General features: G+C 48.9%; 1 protein-coding gene across 1 annotated transcript; it reads right to left on the minus strand.

Moving 5' to 3' along the window:
• Window positions 1-285: 285 nt before the first annotated feature.
• LOC136537804 (transcription initiation factor IIE subunit alpha-like) lies at window positions 286-22,209 on the minus strand. Its single transcript, XM_066529771.1, has 10 exons — window positions 21,810-22,209; window positions 21,598-21,720; window positions 20,325-20,445; window positions 19,773-19,901; window positions 17,050-17,159; window positions 16,788-16,971; window positions 15,682-15,873; window positions 2,111-2,320; window positions 1,834-2,020; window positions 286-701 (listed from the first exon to the last, which is right to left on the minus strand). The coding sequence occupies exons 1-10, from the start codon at window positions 21,833-21,835 to the stop codon at window positions 607-609; spliced, it is 1,377 nt and encodes a 458-aa protein (XP_066385868.1). The 5' UTR covers window positions 21,836-22,209; the 3' UTR covers window positions 286-606.
• Window positions 22,210-22,687: the final 478 nt, after the last annotated feature.

Here is a 22,687-nt window from a genome sequence, read left to right on the forward strand (position 1 = left end):
TATGGTTCTACCTTTTTCTTAGCAGCCAGGGAAGCGTTAGCTTCACCCTTTGAACGTCTCGAATCTTTGCAAAATTGACTTTGAGCAATTTCTAATTATTGTCTAAAATGCTTCAAAGGATGCCCACGATGCGGAGGTTCCCAGTGCAACAGCAAATCACCGTTGCAAGATACTTTATGCTGAAACTTATATCACGAGATAACCATCAACTATCTACCGAATGTGGGTATCGATGAATGGCTACTGTAACGATTGCATTTTCACTCAGGACATAAAACGTGCATGTACGTGTAAAAGTTTCGATCTGCCATTTTGAACTCTGTAATTCCTTTCAGAGAAACAGATGCATGTAAGTTGCCCACGCAATAGTAGTCTACAAGACTACAACAGCTCTTCAAAATAACAGGGAAAATGTTCACCCGCTGCTCAAATGTTTAAGTATATTTTGTACATCTTCAACCAAAAAAACAATAAGAGCTGGCTTTTCACTTGGACAAGTTTCTCGTGATATTTTTAGCTGCCGTCTTTCCAGGTATATTTGGGTACCAGTTCAAAATTCCTGAGGGACCAAGGGTCCCCCCCCCACCCCCCTGTTATCTTTCAGCATTAACCCTCTTCCCACACATTATCATCTTCATCATCGCCAGATTCTTGGGCCTCCGCATTCAAATCTGCCAACTTGTATGTTTCGATTGCATTCCCTACACATTTTTAAACAGATTAGGCAGAATAGTGGATGCAAAATCTATATGGGTATATTAATTGCACAAGTGGAGGTTGAAACATTATAACTGAAACAGATTATGAAATTAAAAAATTCACCAGAGGTTAAAGTAGTTGTAAAATAATTATGGCACAGACCCAAGGTAGTCTCTGTCAAGGTCTGGTATCATAATTATTAGGGTAGCTGATAATCACACTTCGACACCCTTCATAAAACTGTTATAGTTACTCCCTCCTTCCAAGAATGATATCATATTTTGATCAACAGAAGTCATACAAAATATATTTTGACCCTTAATTTCTTACAATATGTTATTTGCTGAAGTATCATATCATCTTAGAGGCACTTTAAATACAAATGTATTGATACAAGTTTTATGTCCTAAACTTTTATATAATTCGAACAACTGTGGTTACAGTTTGTAAATTTTGACTTTTCCCTATACAACATGCTTATCATGCACTTTAAATACTTGTATGTTCAATATCAATGAGATCTCAAAGAGATGGTGATGAGGGATCAGAAGCTATGAGAAAACATGTCTCAATTGTTGATTAGAGGAACTCCAAGAGCCTCTTTATATCCATCCATATTGATAGGAACAGAGATTTCGGTGAAAAAATGCCCTCCGACTTCTCTAATTAAACATCCAGATATTGACATTCTCTATTCCTGATTTCTCACTAGCCAAAGATGGAGAACTGGGTTAGCTCTCTAGAGTGCACACAAGAGCTATTTTTATTGGAATGACTCCAAATGAGGACTTAGAGTGAGTTTAAGAAAGACTCTTGGAGATACTCTTAGACCAGTATTTAAGTAAGGCTTATAATAGGAAGAAAAGAAAAGAAAAATACCTCAAATACATGTACAAACTTTATTCAAGGAAAGTCAAAAAGGTTAGTCAGTGATTGTACCATGTCCACATATTAAATACATGGATTTCCATGTACACTATTGTCAATTCGCTATTTATTAGACAATAATTCAGGTATAGTTTGAAGATAGGTTGAAAGACCAATTTTTACTGATACAAGCATTTCAGATACAGAATACAGAAAACTTAAAATGTTTGAAGCTAAAAGATATGAGTAAGCAAAAGATACATGTACCTGTAGGTTGATGCTCTTCCCATTCAATACCTTCATCATCATAATCCCGCTTGTATTTCTTGCCCACTTGGCGTTCAGTTTGAGAATCTGGGACAAAAATCTTGCCTTCCTGCTGCATTCTCCTTTTTGCTTCTTCCTCTTCCTGCTTTTTCCTCAAGGCCTCATAATAAGCCTTTATGTATTCTTCCTACAGGATAAAAATAAAAAATAATATAAAATTTTCTGAATGGTAGATTCTTTACTCTAAAGTCCAGTATATGTCCATTCCTGAGCTGACCTTTACACTTTGATCATCTTTCGAGTCCTGTTTCTTGTCATCTTTGGCTACAGATATTTCAAGTTTTTGTGACTCAATTTTTTCTCCTCTTTGTTCCTTTGTAAGATTCATGCCATCTTTGATCATCCATGGAGGTAACACTTTCAGTTCAGAACCATTTTTACCTGATTCAGCACCTTCTTCTTTCACACCATCAATCACAACTTCAACCTGAAAAATGAAATAGATGTCTCACCGATCGAGCTAAGGTATGGCCGTAAAGTGCAACAACTATATGCGACACAAGCTAAGCACACGTGTGGTGACTCCATATTAAACACATAAATGCATTGGTGAGAATTTTTTTATGGAGATATCGTAACATCATTCAACAAAAGGTGTGAAAACATCTAATTTGATTAAAGGAGTTTTTCTTATTTTGATGGATAGTAGGGAAAAGAAGGGTGGACTTCTGTGCAGACGATGGACTAATATGATTCAGAAGTTCATTGGGATATTTGCAAGAGTTGAATGTAAGACATAATCTGTTGCTGACCTCTCACTCTTTGTTTGCTGCACAGCAGATTTGGCAATAGGTCATTCTCTGTTGTCCTAGTTGTTGTAGCAGTAGGGCAATAGGCCACCACTAGTATATTAGTTGGTAGCTAATACATCAACCATGTCTTGGTAGTGGACTGAGGTATGAATTGTACTGCTAGTACTAGGAGTAGTTGGGGCTGTACTCAGCTATGCTCATATGTACCTTATAGTTAGTACATGAGTTATATATACTCTACCTCTATGCAATGAAAATAGGCAGTTCAATTGCCACAACCAAAGGGCAGAGCCTGGCCAATGCTGTGTGTGTGCTGTGCTCACCCCTTCTACCTCTAGCCATAGTGAGTGAGTGTATGTACTGGTAAGCTTAATGCTTACCTATGCAGGACAACAAGGGACCAACAAGTGGCATCGGAGCCGTACAGGTTCACCTACGTCGCCGGACTAATCGCCGGTGATGGCACCTGGCTCGGAGACGGGCGACAGCAGCGGAGCTGCGGGAGGCAGCAGTGCTGCTGGGGCTGCCCAGCCACGACAGGTGATCGTCGTGCGCACGGTGTGGGAGGTCAGCGGCACTACTTGGCCACAGCTGACTCGCACCAACTATGGCGAGTGGACGGTGACCATAAAGGTCAAGCTCAGAGCCCAACGGCTCTGAAACGCCATCGACAAGGGCACCGACGTAGAAGAAGATGACATGTCAGCGCTGGAGGACATCCTCTCTGCGGTGCCTGCGGAGTACTGTGAGCCGTTGGGGGCGAAGAAGTCTGCTAAGGAGGCGTGGGAGGCCATGGCAGCGATGCGCATCGGCTCTGATCGTGCAAAGAAGGCGACGGCCCAGCTGTCGAACCGGGAGTACACCAACCTTAAGTTCAAGGATGGTGAGTCGGTGGAGGACTTCTCCCTCCGCCTGCAATCGCTTATCAACAACCTGGGGAGCCACGACGTCACCATCGACGAAGAAGAGGCGGTCTCCAAGTACCTCCACTCCGTGCCGGTGAAGCACATCCAATCGTTCTCTCCATAGAGACTATGCTGGACCTGTTCACCCTCACCATCGAGGATGTGACAGGCCGTCTGCGGGCGGTGGACGAGCGCATGGAGCTGGCCACAACAACGACGGACAGCGACAAGCTGCTGCTGTCAAAGGAGAAGTGGGCTGCCCGGATGAAGGAGAAGTCCGAGAAAGCCTCCTCCAACCGCGGTGGCGATGGCAAGCGCCACGGCAAGGTTTCTTCAGACAAGAAGAAGAAGGTCGACCCCAACGCCTACCGACGCTGCGGGAAAACAGGCCATTGGGTAAAGGAGTGCCCAAACCGTAAGCAGGAGAAGAAGGTCGAGGCTCATTTGACATAGGCTTATGATGATGATGAAGCCTATGGGGGGTACCACCCCGGATACCCACGACAGACTACATGGGTTGCGCCCCCAGGGGTGGTCCAGCCCACAAGACAAAGACTTACGGTGCACGGTACTGTTCGGCGTGTACCGCAAGACGTCAAGGGCGATATCCCAAAGATGCTACGAGATCTGTTAGGATATGCTCGATTCTGTGATTCCTGTAATCTGTTATTACTTACCGGTTATCTCCGGGATCTAACCGACTTGTAACCCTACCTCCAGCTATATAAGGCGGGTAGGAGACCCCCTCAAAACACACGCATTATCATACGATAGCCAATACAAACTAACAGACCACAAGAGTAGGGTATTACGTCGTGCTGACGGGCCCGAACCTATCTAACTCTTGTGTCTATGTTGCCTTATTCTTGATTACGCGCACCACTACCGATTAATCTACATTCGTGGGATACCCCTCGAAGGACTGCTGACGATATTCTATCAACAGTTGGCGCGCCAGGTAGAGGTGTGCGTGCTGTTTCTATGACGAACAAAATGGTACTTTTTGCAGGCTCTTCGTCCTCCCCAAAGCCCGAGCAGATCTTTACGATCGGATCGATCTCCTGGGTCATCAATGCTGACGGAGACGGAGAGATCATCGAGCTGGTGAAGATCGATTCTGCGCCGACCACACCAACACCCGCAACAGCAGACCCGATCTCGGAACCGCCTCCGAGGTCGTCTTCACCAACAACTCGTCGCCTGCTCCCCTGTTACCCGACGAAGCAGATCAGCAACGACGATCTGATCGCATCCATCGATCAGGCCGGCCAGAAGCTTGCCGATTGCCTCTCCATCGCGGAATTGACTCTGGTTCAGCGTCGTCCACCCTCCGATTCCAATCTATCGGAGGCTGATCAGGAAACCCCAGAGGTTACGGCCGCCATCCATCAAGATGCCCTACGAGGCAAATTTGCCGACCAGGTGGGGGACATCTATCCTCTCGTCGACCCGATCGCCGACCAGCTCTCGCCGACTGTCAATATGCTGCAAATCAGCCGACGTCTCGAAGCATCCCTCCACACCATCCTGGAGAAAAATCCAGACTCCAAGTCCCAAGGCTCTATGGAGACTGTCGCCGAAACCGCCGCCGTCCAACCTCCTTTCCCACCCTTCCGTGGAGGTGGGATTTTTAATGTCAGCGTCGACAGCCCGCCACGGGATGGAGAAACCGATGAAGATCGCGCAGTTCGCGTCAACAGAAACGCCAAGGTCACCGCAATGCTTAAAGTTGGACACTGTCAGGTCAACGAGATCTGCCAGGATCAGGGACCCTCCTACTCGACAAGCTCGAATCGCCAATCCACCGCGCCAAGATCCGATCGTTGCCCCGGTAGAAGCCGTTTCGCCGACCAGCGTCGTGATGATGGACGACCCCTCCAGGGGGGATCTAGGGGGAACCGTATCGACTACCCCTCGCCAACATGACCAAGAAGTCGACCAAGATGTCCGAGCGCACATCAACAATCTCCGGGATGCGCGACGTCATATCGACGGGCGCCGTTTCTCTCGTCATGAAGAGGAAGTACGCCGACGTCAAGAATACGAGCAAGAATTCGGTAATCCAGATGCAGCCCTCCAGCCACTTAACGTCGGCAACGCTGCGGATCCCGCAACGACAAACGCCCCGACGAACGACGCCACACTGACCGCCGTTACGACGACCACGGCCACCATCAGGACAGTGGCCGTGATCGGCCGGAAGGGTCTAAAGCTGGTCAGCATCGCCGTCGCCACCGTTGACGAACCTCGCGCCAAACGTAACTACGACGAGCATTACAAGAAAATCCTCGAAGGCCCGTGCCCCCTCCACAAGAACAGCAAACACAAGATGAAGGACTGTCTTGGCTTGGCTAAGGAGTTCCAGACCAAAAAGAAGAACGACGACAACGACAACGGAGCCAGAGATCGCCGACCACCTGGGGACAACAACGCCTTCTAGAATCATGAAAAAGTGGTCGCCACTATCTTCGGGGGCCTCGCCGCCGCCGAGAGCAGAAGAGATCGAAAGCTCACCGCCCGCCAGGTGCTCGCCGTCAACACAGAAGACGCTATCGCCAACCCCAGCTATCGCCCCTGGTCTGGGATCCCCATCACCTTCAGCAGGACCGACCAGTGGGCGGACATCCCTTACACAGGGCGTTTCCCCCTCGTTCTCGATGCAACCGTCAAGAAAGTACTCTTCAGGAAAGTACTCGTCTACGACAGAATTGCTCTGAACCTCCTCTTCGCCGGAGCCCTGAAGGAGCTGGGCCTTGGAATAGAAGACCTCGCTCCCTCCGACTCCTTCTGGGGTGTGGTGCCTGACAGGGCATCCAAACCGCTTGGAGAGATCACCCTCCCGGTACAATTCGGCACGGCTAGCAACTTCCGCGTCGAGCACATCAACTTTTACGTCGCCGACTTCAACACCGCCTACCACGCCATACTTGGTCGGCCAGCTCTAGCCAAGTTCATCGCCATACCACACTACGCCTATCTGATGTTGAAGATGCCTTCGCCTACAGGAGTTCTGGCCCTATGGGCCAACCTTTCCATCGTCTACGACTGCGAAACAGAAAGTCTCTCCCTCACCGAAGCCACCGACCTCTCCATCCAGATGGCCAGCATGGTCAACAACGCCAAGACGGTGCCCGCCGACGACTTGGAGATCCCAGCGCTGGAGTCTCCTCGTGCCTCAGCCAAGTCTAAGAAAACGAAGGAGGTCGACCTCGGCCTCGACGACCCCACCAAGACCATCAAGATTGGGGCTCACCTCGACCCCAAATAGGAAAACGCGCTCGTCTCCTTCCTACGTGCCAACGCCGACGTGTTTGCTTGAAAACCTACAGACATGCAGGGGGTACCACGGGAGAAGATCGAGCACTCCTTGAATGTCTCGCCGATCGCCAAACTAATCAAACAGAAGCTCCGACGATTCGCGCCAGACAAGGAGGCCATTAGGGTAGAAATAAAACGGCTCCTTGCAGCCGGATTTATTAAAGAAATGTATCATCCTGAGTGGCTGGCAAACCCAGTCCTTGTTCAAAAGAAGAATAAAGAATGAAGAACGTGCGTTGATTACACCGATCCCAACAAACACTGCCCTAAAGACCCCTTCGGTCTGCCTCGGATAGACAAGGTTGTAGACTCCACCGCCGGCAGCGAACTCCTCTCCTTCCTCGACTGTTACTCCGGCTATCACCAGATATCCCTCAAAGAGGACGACCAGATCAAAACGTCGTTCATCACGCCTTTCGGTGCATATTGCTATACCACCATGTCCTTCGAACTCAAAAACACAGGGGTGACCTACCAAAGGGCCATCCAGATGTGCCTTGAACAACAGATAGGCCACAACATCGAAGCTTACATCAACGATGTGGTCGTCAAATCCAAAATCGTCGACAGTCTCATCGCCGGCCTCTAAGAAACGTCCGTCAACCTGAAAAGATACAGATAGATGTTGAACCCTTCAAAGTGCATCTTTGGAGTTCCATCCGGCATACTCCTGGGCTACATCGTCAGCGCCCGCGGTATTGAACCCAACCCCGACAAGGTCTCCGCCATTACCAATATGAAACGGCTAACCTGCGTAAAGGATATACAGAAGCTCACAAGGTGCATAGCTGCTCTCAGCCGCTTTATATCACACCTCGGCGAAAAGGGACTATATTTCTTCAAACTACTCATGGCCTCCGAGCGCTTCTCCTGGTCGGAGGAAGATGATAAGGCCTTTGAGCAACTCAAGTTGTTTTTAACGAAACCTCCGATCATGACGGCACCTCAACTAGACGAAACCCTACTGATCTACATCGCCGCCAGTTCTCGCGTCGTTAGCACAACTATCGTCATCGAGCGCGAGGAAGTTGGACACGCCTATAAGGTACAACGTCCGGTCTACTTCATCAGTGAGGTTCTTAATGAGTCCAAAGCTCGTTACCTTCAGGTTCAGAAGCTGTTATACGCCATTCTAGTCACGTCGCGCAAGCTCCGCCATTACTTCGAGTACTACAAGATCGCCATGGTCACCGAGTTCCCTCTAGGGGACATCCTCCGTAACAAAGAGGCCAATGGCCGCATCACCAAGTGGGCAGTCGAGCTCGACACTTATTCCATAGAATTCAGAAGCAGGCCTACCATTAAGTCGTAGGCGCTGGCTGACTTCGTCGCTGAGTGGACTGAGATCCAAGAGCCCATCCCTGCTGCTTGCCCCGAGCACTGGGTGATGTATTTCGACGACGCCCTCAACATCAACGGTGCTGGTGCTGGCATTTTATTCATTACTCCAACTAAGGACAAGCTCAGGGACTCTGGGACGGAGTCCGTCCGCAATGTCTCTACCCTAGGACAGCCCCTGGTTGCTCGTCAGTATGGCCTGATGGATTCAGATCCTCCGCGCGCCCCATTCTGCATCAGATTAGCTCATCGGTCACTGCAACTATAAAAATCAGATAGCTACTGATCCTAAGGCAAAGATACTTACACGTCAGCTTCCCGATAAACGGTTATGAACCGGCACTGCCTCCCCGAGCACCCAGGCACTGCTTTGGGGTCAACCCGCATGTCCTAGGTTGGAGGTCTTCCATCCCTCGTTGTCGACGTCTCCTCCACCTGCTGCTCAGGGACTCCTTCCCCTCCCTCCGATTGCACCTCCGCGCGCGTGTTGCGCGATGACGCTTTAGTGCTCGGAGGAGGAGCTGCTCGAGCCTCGTCGTCGTCCGACCATTCGAACATCGCCGCACTCTGCGTCCGAGTAGTCTGATCGCCACCAAGTGAGATGCCGACCGGCTTGCAGGGAGCTACATCCGCCGTTCTTCTCTTCTTTCGGGCCAGCTCATCTTTCGCCGCCCTTTTCCCCAGAACTTTCTCCGATACCGGGGGGGAACTTTTCTTCCAACTAGCATCTTCGCCTCCAGATTCGGACGAGGTGCTGAAGGCACCTTCCTCCGGCTGAGTGGTCGGCCTGGCATCCACTACCTTTGGCCAATCGCTACTCGGCACGTCCGAGAAGTACGCCGTCCGTTCCAGCCAATGGATCTTTCCACAAGCGAATCAGTCCACTGCTCAGCGCCGGCACGGGACAAAAGCACCAGGAACAACAGTCGAGATTTTTACCTGAGGAGGTGGGTTCGTGCAGTTGAAGGGTTTCAGTTGCCCCGGCACGGTGTACGACATGTTTGGAGCAAACAGTTCGGTGGCCCGGTGTAGCACAGCCTCCTTCGCCAGATTCTCCGTCCTCTCCCGGGTGCCGTCAGTAACTCCTTTGAAGTCAAAGCAAGCATGAGCCCTCTCCTTACAGGGCTGGACGCGGCGTAGTATGAAGTTCACCGCCACCACCACTCCGCTCATCTTCATGCCCCTTATTAGCTCAAGGAGCTCCTTCACCTGTTCCATATCGGCACTGGTCGGTTTCTCCGACCAGCTCCTTTGATTCTCCGGAATCTGGTCGACATCGCATCGGATGGCAGGATAACTTTGCTTCATATAAAACCACCCGGTATTCCACCCCTTCAGCGAGGTATTCAGCGGCACAGTAATGTATTCGCCCGCCATCCCGTCGCAGAGTTGCAGATACACACCGCCGACCACTTTGGAACCCCCTCTTTCTTCTTGAGCCAGAAAAAGTGTCGGAAGAGATTGAAATGGGGAAGAATGCCAAGATAGACCTCACAGAAGTGGATAATCACATAAATGTGCAAAATAGTGTTCGGATGGAGATTACACAAGCTCACTCAATACTCCAACAGATCCCGCAAGAAAGGATGTACCGGAAGTCCTAATCCACGCTAGAAGTAATCTTTGAAGACAACAAGTTCGTCGGTGGGTGGCATCGGATAGGGCTCACCGTCGACTGGACGCCATCCGGCGGTGACATGGTCAGGAAGAACGTCCGCCTCCACCATCTCGTTGAGCTTCGTCTTCCCCATGAGTGACTGTACCCATTCCTTGTCACAACTAGTCCCGGCGGCCGCCTTCTTCGTGTTACCACCTCCCCTCTCCGGCACCATCCCTCAGATCTGGATCAGAACTGGTCCCTTTACGCAAGATTTTTAGCCCTAGCGGCGAAGCGCATGTGAATGCGAATGGGGGAGTATAAAGACACTCAATCTACTTTTCGCATTCAAGGGTTTTTGGGAAACTGCACCATGCTGATTTGCGCCCTTCCGAATTCCCCAAAGCGGCGTGCTGGGCCGTTATCTGGGCTTCCGCGCAACTACGGCCCATATCGCCTATTTTTCGACGCAACTTGGTACTGCACACCGAATATTCGCCGAACTCTCCGCAATACCATCGAGGCTCAGTAATTTCTACTGTAAAGTCATTACTCCGGCTTTTTCTCCACGATTTGAGTAATCGGCACTTCTTGATTTATCCGAGATTTTCACTTGTGGTTCGGGGACTACGTCATCATTATGATTCGATTTCTCACCATATTGGGGATTGTTGTTTCTGACCCTGGCACCACGTGACCACATCACCTACTGACAGGCTCGGGGACTAAGTGGGCATACTTCACCTTGCGGTGAATGTGCGCTTTTCATTTCAGGGCTCAGCCCGTGGATTGGTTGCCTGCTCGGCTAATTATCTGTCTTTCTTCTACTTTCTGGACCCTAGCACCACGTGACCACGTCACCTACTGCCAGGCTCGGAGACTAAGTGGGCACACTTCACCTTGCGGTGAGTGTTTTCTTTAATCTGGAAGACTCCGTGCCTCCTGAAGTTGAAGAAGATTATCTCCCTTTTTAGTTGTCGGACTCTAAGTGGGCACACTTGGTCCACTGCAAGGAAATTTTCGATTTTGAAATTGAGCTCCTTACATCATTTTGACAAGCCTTACTTCAGTAAGGCCGTGCCCAGCCGAACAGTTAAGCTGGTTGGTTACGGTTCACAACTGCTCGGCGACTCATTAGGGTGGTCGGACTATGAGTCTGACTGCTCGGCTTTGTTCACACCTGCTCGGACAAGCTCAAGACGGCGTTGCACAGCGGATACAAGGTGCTCGGAGACTACCTGTGGGGGGTACGACCCCAAATACCCACGGCAGACTACATGGGCTGCGCCCCTAGGAGTGGTCTAGCCCACAAAACGAAGACTTACGGTGCACGGTACTGCTCGGCGTGCACCGCAAGACGTCAAGGGCGATATCCCGAAGATGCTATCAGATCTGTTAGGATATTCTCATTCCCGGGATTCCTGTAATCTGTTATTACTTACCAGTTATCTCCTGAATCTAACCGACTTGTAACCCTACCCCCGACTATATAAGGCGGGTAGAGGACCCCCTCAAAACACACGTATTATCATACGATAGCCAATACAAACCACAGGAGTAGAGTATTACGTCGTGCCGACGGCCCGAACCTGTCTAACTCTTGTGTCTCTGTTGCCTTTTTGTTCTTGATTACGCGCATCACTGCCGATCAATCTACCTTCGTGGGATACACCTCAGAGAACTGTCGACGATATTCTGTCAACAAGACCACTCTCCTGATGGCGACGTTATGTGCACTGCACGACGTTGAGGCCAAGAAGAAGGGAGAGGTGATGGCAGTGGAGGAGCACTGGAAGGCTCTGAAGGCTGTCAACATCGACGAACCACGCGCCCAAGTCCACCTCGGACGTGTGAGCGGCAAGCAGGAGCAGCGGTCGTACCTAGACTCCGGCGCCAGCAACCACATGACAGGCTCCAAGGCAGCCTTCTTCGAGCTCGACGGCAACGTGACCGGCACGGTGAAGTTCGGTGACGGCTCAAGGGAGGCGATCCGAGGGTGCGGCACCATCATCTTCAGGTGTCAAAACGGCGAGCACCGCGTGCTGACGGATGTATATTACATCCCGCAGCTACGTTCAAGCATCATCAACATTGGCCAGCTGGATGAGCGCGGCAGCGAGGTGCTAATCAAGGACGGCATCCTCAGGATCAGGGACCGGGAGCAGCAGCTTCTTGCCAAGGTGAAGAGGTCCCGGAACCGGCTGTACCTACTCGACTTGAAGGTGGAGAAGCCCATCTGCTTGGCTGCGCAGCGCACGGAGGAGTTGTGGCTGTGGCACGCCCGCTATGGCCATCTCAGCTTTGACGCCCTCGGCAAGCTGGAAAAGATGGTATGGGGGCTGCCTCACATCAAGCACGCAGGCGAGCTGTGTGACAACTGTCTGGTCGAGAAGCAAAGAAGGTTGTCGTTCCCGAAGACGGTGAAGTACCGCGTGGCAAAGGCCCTCGAGCTGGTCCATGGTGACCTCTGCGGGCCGATCACGCCGGCTGGTGGATGACTGGAGCCGGTTCATGTGGTTGCAGCTTCTGACCAGCAAGACCGAGGCAGCGGAAGCGGTCAAGAAGTTCAAGGCGCGCTCCGCGGCGGAGAGCGGCAAGAAGTTGCGTGTGCTGCGAACTAATCGCGGCGGCGAATTCACCTCTGTAGAGTTTGCAGCGTACTGCGCGGATCAAGCTGTGGTGCGCCACCACACCACGCCGTACACGCCGCAGCAGAATGGCGTGGTGGAAAGGCGCAACCAGACGGTGGTCGGCATGGCGAGGTCGATGATGAAGGCTAAGAAGATGCCGGCATAGTTCTGGGGAGAGGCGGTGACCACGGCGGTGTACATCCTCAACCGCGCGCCCACCAAGGCCCTAAAGGGCAAGACGTCGTTCGAGGCTTGGCATGGACGCAAGCTGAATATGTCCTTCCTCAGGACATTTGGCTACGTTGGCCATGTCAAGAACACAAAGCCCCACCTCGACAAGCTGGAGGACAAAAGCACACCCATGGTGTTGTTGGGCTATGAGGAGGGCAGCAAGGCCTATCGGCTCTATAATCCCAAGGGAGGCAGGGTGATGGTCTCTAGGGATGTAGTGTTCGACGAGATGGCTGCTTAGGATTGGGAGGATCAAGGCGCCGGGGAAGCTACTAGTGTCAGCAGCACATTTGTTGTTGAGCACCTAGTGATCGAAGGAGGAGGAGATGATGGCGCTGGAGAGCAGGCTGCTGCTGGAGAACATGCTGCTGCTGGAGAGCAGTCTCCACCAGCAGCGGCGCATTTACATCCACCACAGTCCCCTACGACGGCAGCACAGGGGACACCCCCACTAGAGTTCGCATCACCACCCACCGACATCGACGAGTTCGTGGATGCTTTCCATGACGGCGAGGAGGTTCGGTTCAGGCAGGTGAACAACCCTGTTGGCAAAGGGGGACCTGGGCTGGCTAACCGGCTTCTGGATGACCCAGAACTACTCCTTGTCAGCGCAGAGGAGCCGCCGATGTTCACAGTGGCTGAACGCAACGCCAATTGGCGCCGGGCGATGTTGGAGGAGATGAGGGCGATCGAGGACAATGGGACATGGGAGCTGGTGGATCCACCGGTGGACTGCAGTACGATCGGGTGGAAGTGGGTCTACAAGGTGAAGCGGGACGAGCGCGGCGCCATTGTCAAGTATAAGGCTCAGCTCGTCGCCCGCGGCTTCGTGCAACGTGAGGGCATCGACTTCGAGGAAGTCTTTGCTCCGGTGGCGCGAACGGAGTCCGTTCGCTTGCTGTTGGCCATGGCAGCAGCGAAGGATTGGCGCGTCCACCACCTCAACGTCAAGTCTGCGTTCCTCAACGGCGAACTCGCAGAGACGGTCTTCGTCAAGCAAGCTCCGGGCTTCGCCGTCAAGGGCGCTGAGCACAAGGTGCTCAAGCTGAGCAAGGAGCTCTACGGGCTGCGGCAGGCCCCTCGGGCGTGGAACGCCAAACTCGACGCCACCTTGGGCGAGCTTGGGTTCACTAGCTGCGCCACAGAGCACACGTTGTACACGCGGCGACGGGGGAAGGAGGAGCTCGCCGTCGGCGTGTATGTAGACGACTTGATCGTCACTGGAGCGCGGGCGGAGGACATTGACGGCTTCAAGAGCGAGATGGTTGCTCGTTTCAAAATGAGCGATCTCAGCGCGCTCTCCTACTACCTCAGCATTGAGGTGAGGCAGGGGAAGGAGCACATCTCCCTAGGCCAGCGCTCCTATGCGGAGAAGCTGCTGGAGCGCAGCGGCATGGCGGAGTGCAAGTCGTGCGCAACTCCAATGGAGGAGCGGCTAAAGCTGTCCAAGCACAACACGGCGGCGAAGGTGGACGCGACTCGCTACCGGAGCATCGTCGACGGGCTGCGCTACCTCATGCATACTCGGCCGGACATCGCATTCGCGGTTGGTTATGTTTGTCAGTAGTTAGCCTAGTGTTGATGTTTTCCATTTACCTACTATAGCTATTTACTATTCACTGTCATGTAAGGTTTCAGGTTCCTTGGCAACCAAGTTGATCATGGTGCCTTGGCAACCAAGTAGGAATCATAGCATCTGCTTTATGCAGTTAGAATATGCTAAGGAGTAGGTACACCACTTGCTTATATATGCAGTGGTTAGCATCTTCTTGTATCTGAGTCATTTTTGCAATACAATCCAAGCGGCCTGTTGGCCAAGCTGCCCTCTGGCAGCCAACAATGTTAATCGGTTCATGGAGGAACCGCGTGAGGATCACTGGACGGCGGTGAAAAGGTTGCTGCGCTACATCAAGGGGACGCTCGATCAAGCGATCATCTTCCCCAAGGGTGGCGGCAAGGGTGGGCTGCGGCTCACGGTCTTCAGTGAGCCACCCCTCAAGGCAAAGGAAGGTGAGTCGGAGCTCACTGTTTTCAGCGACGCAGACATGGCGGGCGACAGAGCACCTCTGGTGGGCTTGTCTTCCTTGGAGCAGCCCCCATCGCCTGGCAATCGCTGAAGCAGAAGATTGTGGCGCTGTCGACGTGTGAGGCGGAGTACGTCGCAACAGCCACGGCGGTGTGCCATGCTGTCTGGTTGCGCCGGCTGCTAGCCGAGCTGACCGACGAGGAAGCTCACCCGCCAGCTCACCCGTCATCGCCCTTGCCAAGAATCTTGTCCACGACCGGAGCAAGCACATCTACATCAAGTTCACTTCCTCTGAGACTGCGTCGATGGAGGGCAGATCGTCATCGAGTTTGTCGAGACCGGCAGACAGCTCGCTGACATCCTCACCAAGTCACTCGGGCACCTGCGGTTCATGGAGCTAAGGAAGATGATTGGCATGGATGAGGTCAAGGCTTTAGGTTAGCAGCAGGATTAGAGGAAGAATTGTAAGACATAATCTGCTGCTGATCTATCACTCTTTGTTTGCTGCACAGCAGATTTGGCAATAGGTCATTCTCTGTTGTCCTAGTAGTTGTAGGAGTAGGGCAATAGGCCACCACTAGTACATTAGTTGGTAGCTAATACATCAGCCATGTCTTGGTAGTGGATTGAGGTAGGAATTGTACTGCTATTACTAGGAGTAGTTGGAGCTATACTCAGCCATGCTCATGTGTACCTTATAGTTGGTACATGAGTTGTATATACTCTACCTCTATGCAATGAAAACAGGCAGTTCAGTTGCCACAACCAAAGAGCAGAGCCTGACCAACGCTGGTGCTTGTGTTGTGTGTGTACTGTGCTCACCTCTTCTTCTACCTCTAGCCATAGTGAGTGAGTGTGTGTGCTGGTAAGCTTACTGCTTACCTATGCAAGGCAGCAAGGGACCAACATTGAAATCTAACTTAATTATGTCGAATATACAACCAAGAAGATCCAGTAGCACTCGGAGCAATATGAAAGTGGAAAGTCTTACCTTTGTCTCTCCAATGAATGGCATTGGTGTACCATACTGCCCTTGTGAATTCCTAGAAGAATCAGCTGCAGCAGGGTCACCAATTGCAAAAGCACCAATATTTGCTCTTTCCCATGTTTGTAGACTCCCAAACTCAAGTGCAGGCAGATTCTTCACTCTATCAAGTTGTGCAACCAATGGCTTCAATTGCTCCTAATGTAATAGAAAAACAATATAAAGAACATACCTCAGTCAGATTCTTAAATACCAAGAACAAGATTCTAAGACACTTGTTGATAGATCGGTATACATGCAATCACCTCCAATATGTTGCATATAGAACAGGATTCATTCTTTTCCCAATAATCTTTCTTTTTACCAAAGAGACTAATATTCTCAATTTCTCATCCAAGCACTTGTAGTGGTATGAGTCAAACTATTTCCTGACTCTATGCAAACAGATTATATAAATTATAAAAAACTGTAAGCACACAGTCAAGGACATGAAATGATTGGTTTTAGGGCCTGTTTGGATACACATGGTTAGTCACTAGTCGGAGCTAAAAATTAGCCCAAATTAGCTGAAGTTGGCTAACAACGCTTGGCTCAAAAATCAGCCCACCTATTAGCCCTCTTGTTTGGATGCACTAGGGCTAATTTTTAGCTAGCTAACAATTAGCCCTTGGTATCCAAACAGGCCCTTATACCGGTGGGATAATTGTTATTTACAATATCAAAAAATGTGTAATCTCTAAAGGCTATAGCAAAGTTGGTGACTAACACTGCTGCCCCCCCCCCCCCCCCCCCCCCCAACATTCAAAAAATTAACTTCCTGGCTCCGCCCCTGGTGGTAATGGGCCATTCCTGTCACAGGTGGATGTTCGTATCAGTTTTACAATATTACATCAGTGCAGCTATATATGTGTTCTTGTTTTCTTCCAAACTGTTTGGTTGACTTCCCCAATCAAGAACAAAAGTATTTCCTTTGTCAACCAGCTATTCTCAGAAGTTGTGCTGGAATGCTGAAAACACCTTACATTTTTTGTTTCCTTCCATAATATTTAGACTGAGCACGTAAATTTTGGCATTAAAACTTAGAAGAGTTCCAAAGATAACCGAATACTAACTTCAATTCTTTGCTGCATGTCCTTTAATTTCTCACGCCTGCGCTTTCTAACATTGTCATCACCATCTCCCATTTCCTCAGAAGCAAGCTTGTCACTCTCTGCAACCAGTTCACCATTGCAAGTTTCACAATGGAAGTACTCATCCGTGTAGCTTACCAGTTGTAATGCATCAAAGGCGGAGTATCTGCAGATCAGAAGAAAAAGTTACCAGAGCGCACCAGTTTTCTGCCTAGCATGAATAAACTAGACGAACACCTATTACCTTTTATTACAGCTAGGACATATATAGTGTTGAATTGTATTTCTGCTGTCCAATTCATCCTTCAATTTTTTCTTCATGCGGTGAATCCGGTACCTTACAACATCACAGATCTGTGTTTTGGGAGGACAAACATCCATTATAATTTGTATTGGATTACAGAACAAGAGACAGAGGAAAGATGAATGGGGACATAATGCTCTTAGTATAATGGTGAATTTCATACACAATAAATATCAACAAACTGATGAAAATGTAAATGATAACTAAACTCGAGCAAACGACCAGTGATTTTTTTGCGTTGATCCAAATACAAGTGTTTTGAGCTAAAGAGAACAGAACAAGAGAAATGCCCGCAATATAACCAGAACTAGAAGGATTCCCCGCGCGTTGCTGCGGGAATTAGCAATGACTCTCATACTATTATTATGGAGCATGGACTATTTCGAATTTTTAGGTATAATTGGAAAACATAAGCAGCTAACTGAAAATTACAAAAGCACTCTTTGTTATGGTGCAAAAATGCCACATGTATTAAATGTAAGATCTAATTTTTCTAAGGTTATGCATGACACTTTTTTAAGTAACTGATAAACATGGGAGATGAAATGGAGAAGTAGAAATTAAACTAATTGGAACAAAGCAATGCATAATACATGTGAAGCATCGATGAAGACAAATAATGATGATATTACAGGAAAGAGCCCTCATCCACCAGTGATTGAACATGGAAAAAGGTTTTTAGGATGCGTGTCTGTGGCAACCACACGGTGGGCCCCAAGCAGAATTAACCATATCTATTTAACAAATCTGTCCCGTGATTCTCTCCCCATCTCTATTTCTCCATTCGCTTTTTCACGCTTCCTCTGCTCTTAGATCCAGAGCAGCCTGCTGGAGCTCGTGCGCAGCCTACAGTTCGCGTGGATGGCGAGCTACCATCAAAGGTCATGCGAGGCTGCATGCATGGCGGGGTTATTGCACCAGCCATTGCGTGTGGGTGTGGCGAGGAGATCGCGGCGGCAAGCCAGCGCAATGGGGAGCGCATGTGGCAAATATCCTGCGGCATTGTGGAGCTGATGAAGCAGATTCCTGCTCCCTCCGGAAGGCTAGAACTAGAATCCTATATCTTCTGATCCGATGGCAACAGAGGATCTAGGCATGGCGCATGGACGCTGCTACTTGCAACAGTGGGAAGGTGGAGCTGCGGAGGTGAATGAATAGATGAGGCGGAAGAGGAGAATTTAAAGGAAGCTGATGGGAAGGAGAAGCGATTGCTATTGCAATCTGTAGTGGTGAATCGGCGCCTCAAATGCTCCATTCGGTGGGTGTCTCCATGTGGGATGTGATGATGGATGGAAGTTTCTCAATCTATTAAAACTGAGAATGGGACTGTAAAGGCCAGCCATGATGTGCTGCTGTTTGGTTAGTGGATGACGTGGAGAGCTCTGGTGTTAGATAAAACCTCTAATGGGGTTTTGCTTTATAAGAGATAAAGATACATGTTCAGAAGATGATACTAAAGCCCATTAATGCTATGTACTCCCTCCATCCCAAAATAAATAACTTTCTGGAAATTCAGACAGGCAGATTAAGGACACTGGCAAAAGACGCATGTACCCTCATCTCCTTTCTCTTCCCGGAGGATATCTCCTGTATTTGGCAATTATCATTTGCATCCACCTGTGATTAGCTTCCGCATTAAGAGGCAGTGTCCCATGTTTTTTTAGAATGTTATTTTTTGGGGATAAATTCTAAACCTCAAAAATTATTTGTTTGGGATGGAGGGAGTATAGATGAGAAGTTTCATCTGCATGCCATTGAGAGAACATACAGGATTGTCAACAGAATTTTTTTAATACAGGAAGTTCTAGAGTTCTAGCTGAGAACAAAGCAGTTGATAAGATGCTTTTTGCCGCATGTCTGTGCACGCGTGAAATGGGCATTTTGAAATGTCGGTTGAACATGGGGCCTGTTAGTCTGAGAGTCGGTGTCAATTACACGACATAAGTGGCAATAATCCCTCCAAAAACAGCACGTCAGGGGTGTGTCAGGTGAACACCTCCACAGCGGGACGCCCCCTTTGAATTGCAGGATGCAAGACACAAGAAAATCGACAAGCTACCACGACGCGACGTGCAGTTGCCAGAAACCAAAACAAAAAGGTCCATGGGTTGATGTTATAAGCGGCTTAAAATTGAAGACTTGTATTGCTTGAAAGCAAACAAAGAGTGAGCTATAAATCCAAATTCAAAGCAGGTGCTCTGTATGCTAGTATATATATCAAGTTAAAGAAGCTTTTGTACATGTATTACTCTTTAATATCACTTTTGCACTCACACCCTAGAACCCAGCATGGACTACTAAGACTAGGCCCAACTAAAGCTTCGTTTGAAAGGGAAATGTTACAAATAATGGAGGTCAAATATTTTTCCTACAAGGCTAAAATTATCAAACAGAAAGAAGGATTAACTCATGATAATACAGTACTAATAAAATTTCTCCCTCTTTGCAATCAAGGCCAATTCATTAAGAAACATAACAGGAGAATCCCAAAGCATTAGTAGTCTATAAAATAAATGTACTTCATCATTGCTCAGGGAAATTTAAAAAAAGTACTTCCTGCAAGTAACTAAAGGCAACATACAAATATTTGTTCTTTTTCTAAAAAAACACACTTATCTATAAAAACAATAACAACTTAATGGCATAGGTTTTAGAAGACTAACCTGAGCATAATCCAAGCAACAGTATGAATGCGTGTGCATCTTTACTTTCTCTTCTCCCTCCTTAGCAACTGGTTGACCATCATTAGCAGTTGCAGCAGCAGCATTATGTGCTTTTGTGTTTTTTGCTGACTGCAGCAACAAAGATCAAAGGAAATACAAAATCAGATCAGATAAGAAGACAAGGAACCACACCCAAAGGAAACACGGGTCATGAAATCATAAGATATTCACTGGCACACTTTAAGATAGCGAGAAATGTAACTATTCAAGTAATTGTCAGAATACAAATTTCTGCAGCCAGCAACCAACTTCATGATGGAGAATTATAGATGAATAAATTTCTGTCCACCTACATACCTAGTTACTTCATAAACGTCACACACATTTTCAAGGCTTGAAAATTTTGAATTATCTTCCTTACAGCTTAACACCATTTAGGGACAACAAGGACATTTTGTCACCGGTTGGCAGTTGGAACTTGCTCATATCTACAAAAGGGAATCGCAGCTATGCATGTTCAACAACAGATCAACATACATAAATAAAACTAACCTCCTTCCGATGATCCCTCGTGACAAGTTTCTCCTCTTCAAAGAAACGGAGAATGCGACGCAGCTGTTTTGAGTGGAGCTTCAATGCTTTAGCCAAATCTTCCTCCCGGACCCACTGCCGTCTGAGGTGGAAGTAGAGTAATTTTTGCATAAATCAAACAGACCAAAAAAATCAAATAGGTGGTTAGGTTACACCACAGAAAACCTATGTTGCATGGATACATGGGTGTGGGTGAGGCCTCGTATCGCGTACCAGATGCGTATGCGATACAGATACGCGGACGATACATATCAGTGTTATTAAGTCGTCCAACTAATTGCAATTCGTCGGCCTTATCGGTCCCCCGGCAATGATTATGCCCACCTATTCGACTAGAGCAACTAGAAACCAAGTCGTCCAATTAGTCAGCGACTAATCACGACTAATCGGACGATTTGGGCATGGACGACTAGCAGGCGGATTTCATTTTCATCATGGGTTGACATCTGGTCTGTTAGCCCGTTAGGCTCTTTTTTTTTGGCCTGATAGGGAGCATTCCTGCACTGCAGCCACCGCCTGCCTCAGCGGCAGGTCTCGCCGTCTCGGCGGCACACCCTCTCTAGCCACAGGCGCCTCCTCGCTCTCCAGCCACAGGCACCTCCTGCTGAAAGGGACTTGAAAGATAAGCTCCTCGGCTTACTGTTAGTGTACATCCTCCTTCTCCACTTCTTGCTGTTAGCTCTTGTTCTTCTTGCTTTCTAGATCTATTTTGGCCACTCTTTGCTTGCCTTAAAACTTGAATATGGAGTTTTGGACACTTCAGAAATCAAACCTCAACAGTAAGTGATCAAGTAACCATACATTCTATCTTAAAACTTGGTTCATATAGCCTTTATACTACATGCTATATAGTATATCGGTCCTGGTACATAGAGGACAACTAGGGTCGGCTAGACTCGACTAATCGAGCTTATCAACGACTGATCACCTTATCGGTGCCATGGCAAATAGGGTTGATTAAACGATTTGAAAACATAGATACATATCTTCCGAGTATCTGGTTTTTTATTAATAGATATAGCATGAGTGCGGTGTCACTGGACCAGCAGGTGGGGTGTGTTGATGGCATATGAAGGCAAGGTGCTCGTGCAAACTTGAAGGCTAGCAGCAAATTATTTGTTCAAGGCAACCATCCACCACTCCAACCTTATTGTAACCGAGCTTCTCATGTACACAACCATTTTTTTTCATTGAGAAGACAGACGGTTCAACAGAAATAGTTCGCATCCAGTACCTGGTGAGCGCGTCCAGGACGACGACGGCCATGCCGCGGTTGTCCCCGCGGGAAGTCTTGGGCTGGTTGTCGCCCTTCATGGAGACGTCGTCGTAGAAGGCGCGGGCCGCCAGCCTCACCAGCCTGCCAGAAAACCAACCAACCCGATCCCGCGCCAAGTTCAACAACGGCTGCGGCTAGGGTTTCGAGAATGGAGTAGGGTCGGGGCTCACCGGTTGAAGGGCTCGATGGAGTTCATGGTGGCGAAGACGACACCGGCGCGCCGGCGTGCGGGTGTTCGGGGTTCTGATTGCCCGCTTACGGCATAGGGGGACCGGGAGGAGGGGTGATGTATCGCGCCGGCCGCAGCTCACACCGGTCGGATCGGAGGGGAAAGGGCGAGCGAGAGATATGGCCCTGTTTGGAGGCCGTCTCCCAGATCGACAAGGACGGCGAGGTGCGGAGGGAGGAGGCTCGACGGCTGCAAGCAGGAGAGGGGCGGGACCGCGGGGCGGAGGAGGCCCGGGAGGAAGAGGAACGCGGGGAGGAAGAGGATCGATGGGATTTGTCCCGCTGCTCGCCCCCGAGCCGCTTCGGCCTTCGTGTGTTAACGGCGCGGGGAGGAGAAGTCGATCCCTTTGGCTAGAAAAATTTCAATATTTGATTTGACGTTAAGCCCTTGTTTAGTTCGCGAAATTTGGATTTTGGGCTACTGTAGCACATTCGTTTTTATTTGGTAAATAGTGTCCAAACATTGACTAATTAGGCTTAAAACGTTCATCTCGTAATTTCCCACCAAACTATGCAATTAGTTTTTCTTTTCGTCTACATTTAATGCTCCATGTACGGGCTGCAAACATTCGATGTGACAAGTACTGTAGCAACTTTTTAGATTTTGAGGTCCAACTAAACGAGGGCTAAGGCTCTATTTGATACAAGTAAAAAAAAAAGTATATTTGATATTTTTGAATTATTAGAGAAATACTATGGTTTCAAAAGCTACTAGGTGTTCGGATGCCACCTCTCTAAAACCACGATTTTGTTAAAACTATAGTTTTTTTTAGTTTTAGAAACTCCACTCATGGCCTTTTTTTCTAAATATAAATCACGA

Source organism: Miscanthus floridulus, chromosome 1, assembly GCF_019320115.1.
Source record: "Miscanthus floridulus cultivar M001 chromosome 1, ASM1932011v1, whole genome shotgun sequence".
NCBI lineage: Eukaryota > Viridiplantae > Streptophyta > Magnoliopsida > Poales > Poaceae > Miscanthus > Miscanthus floridulus.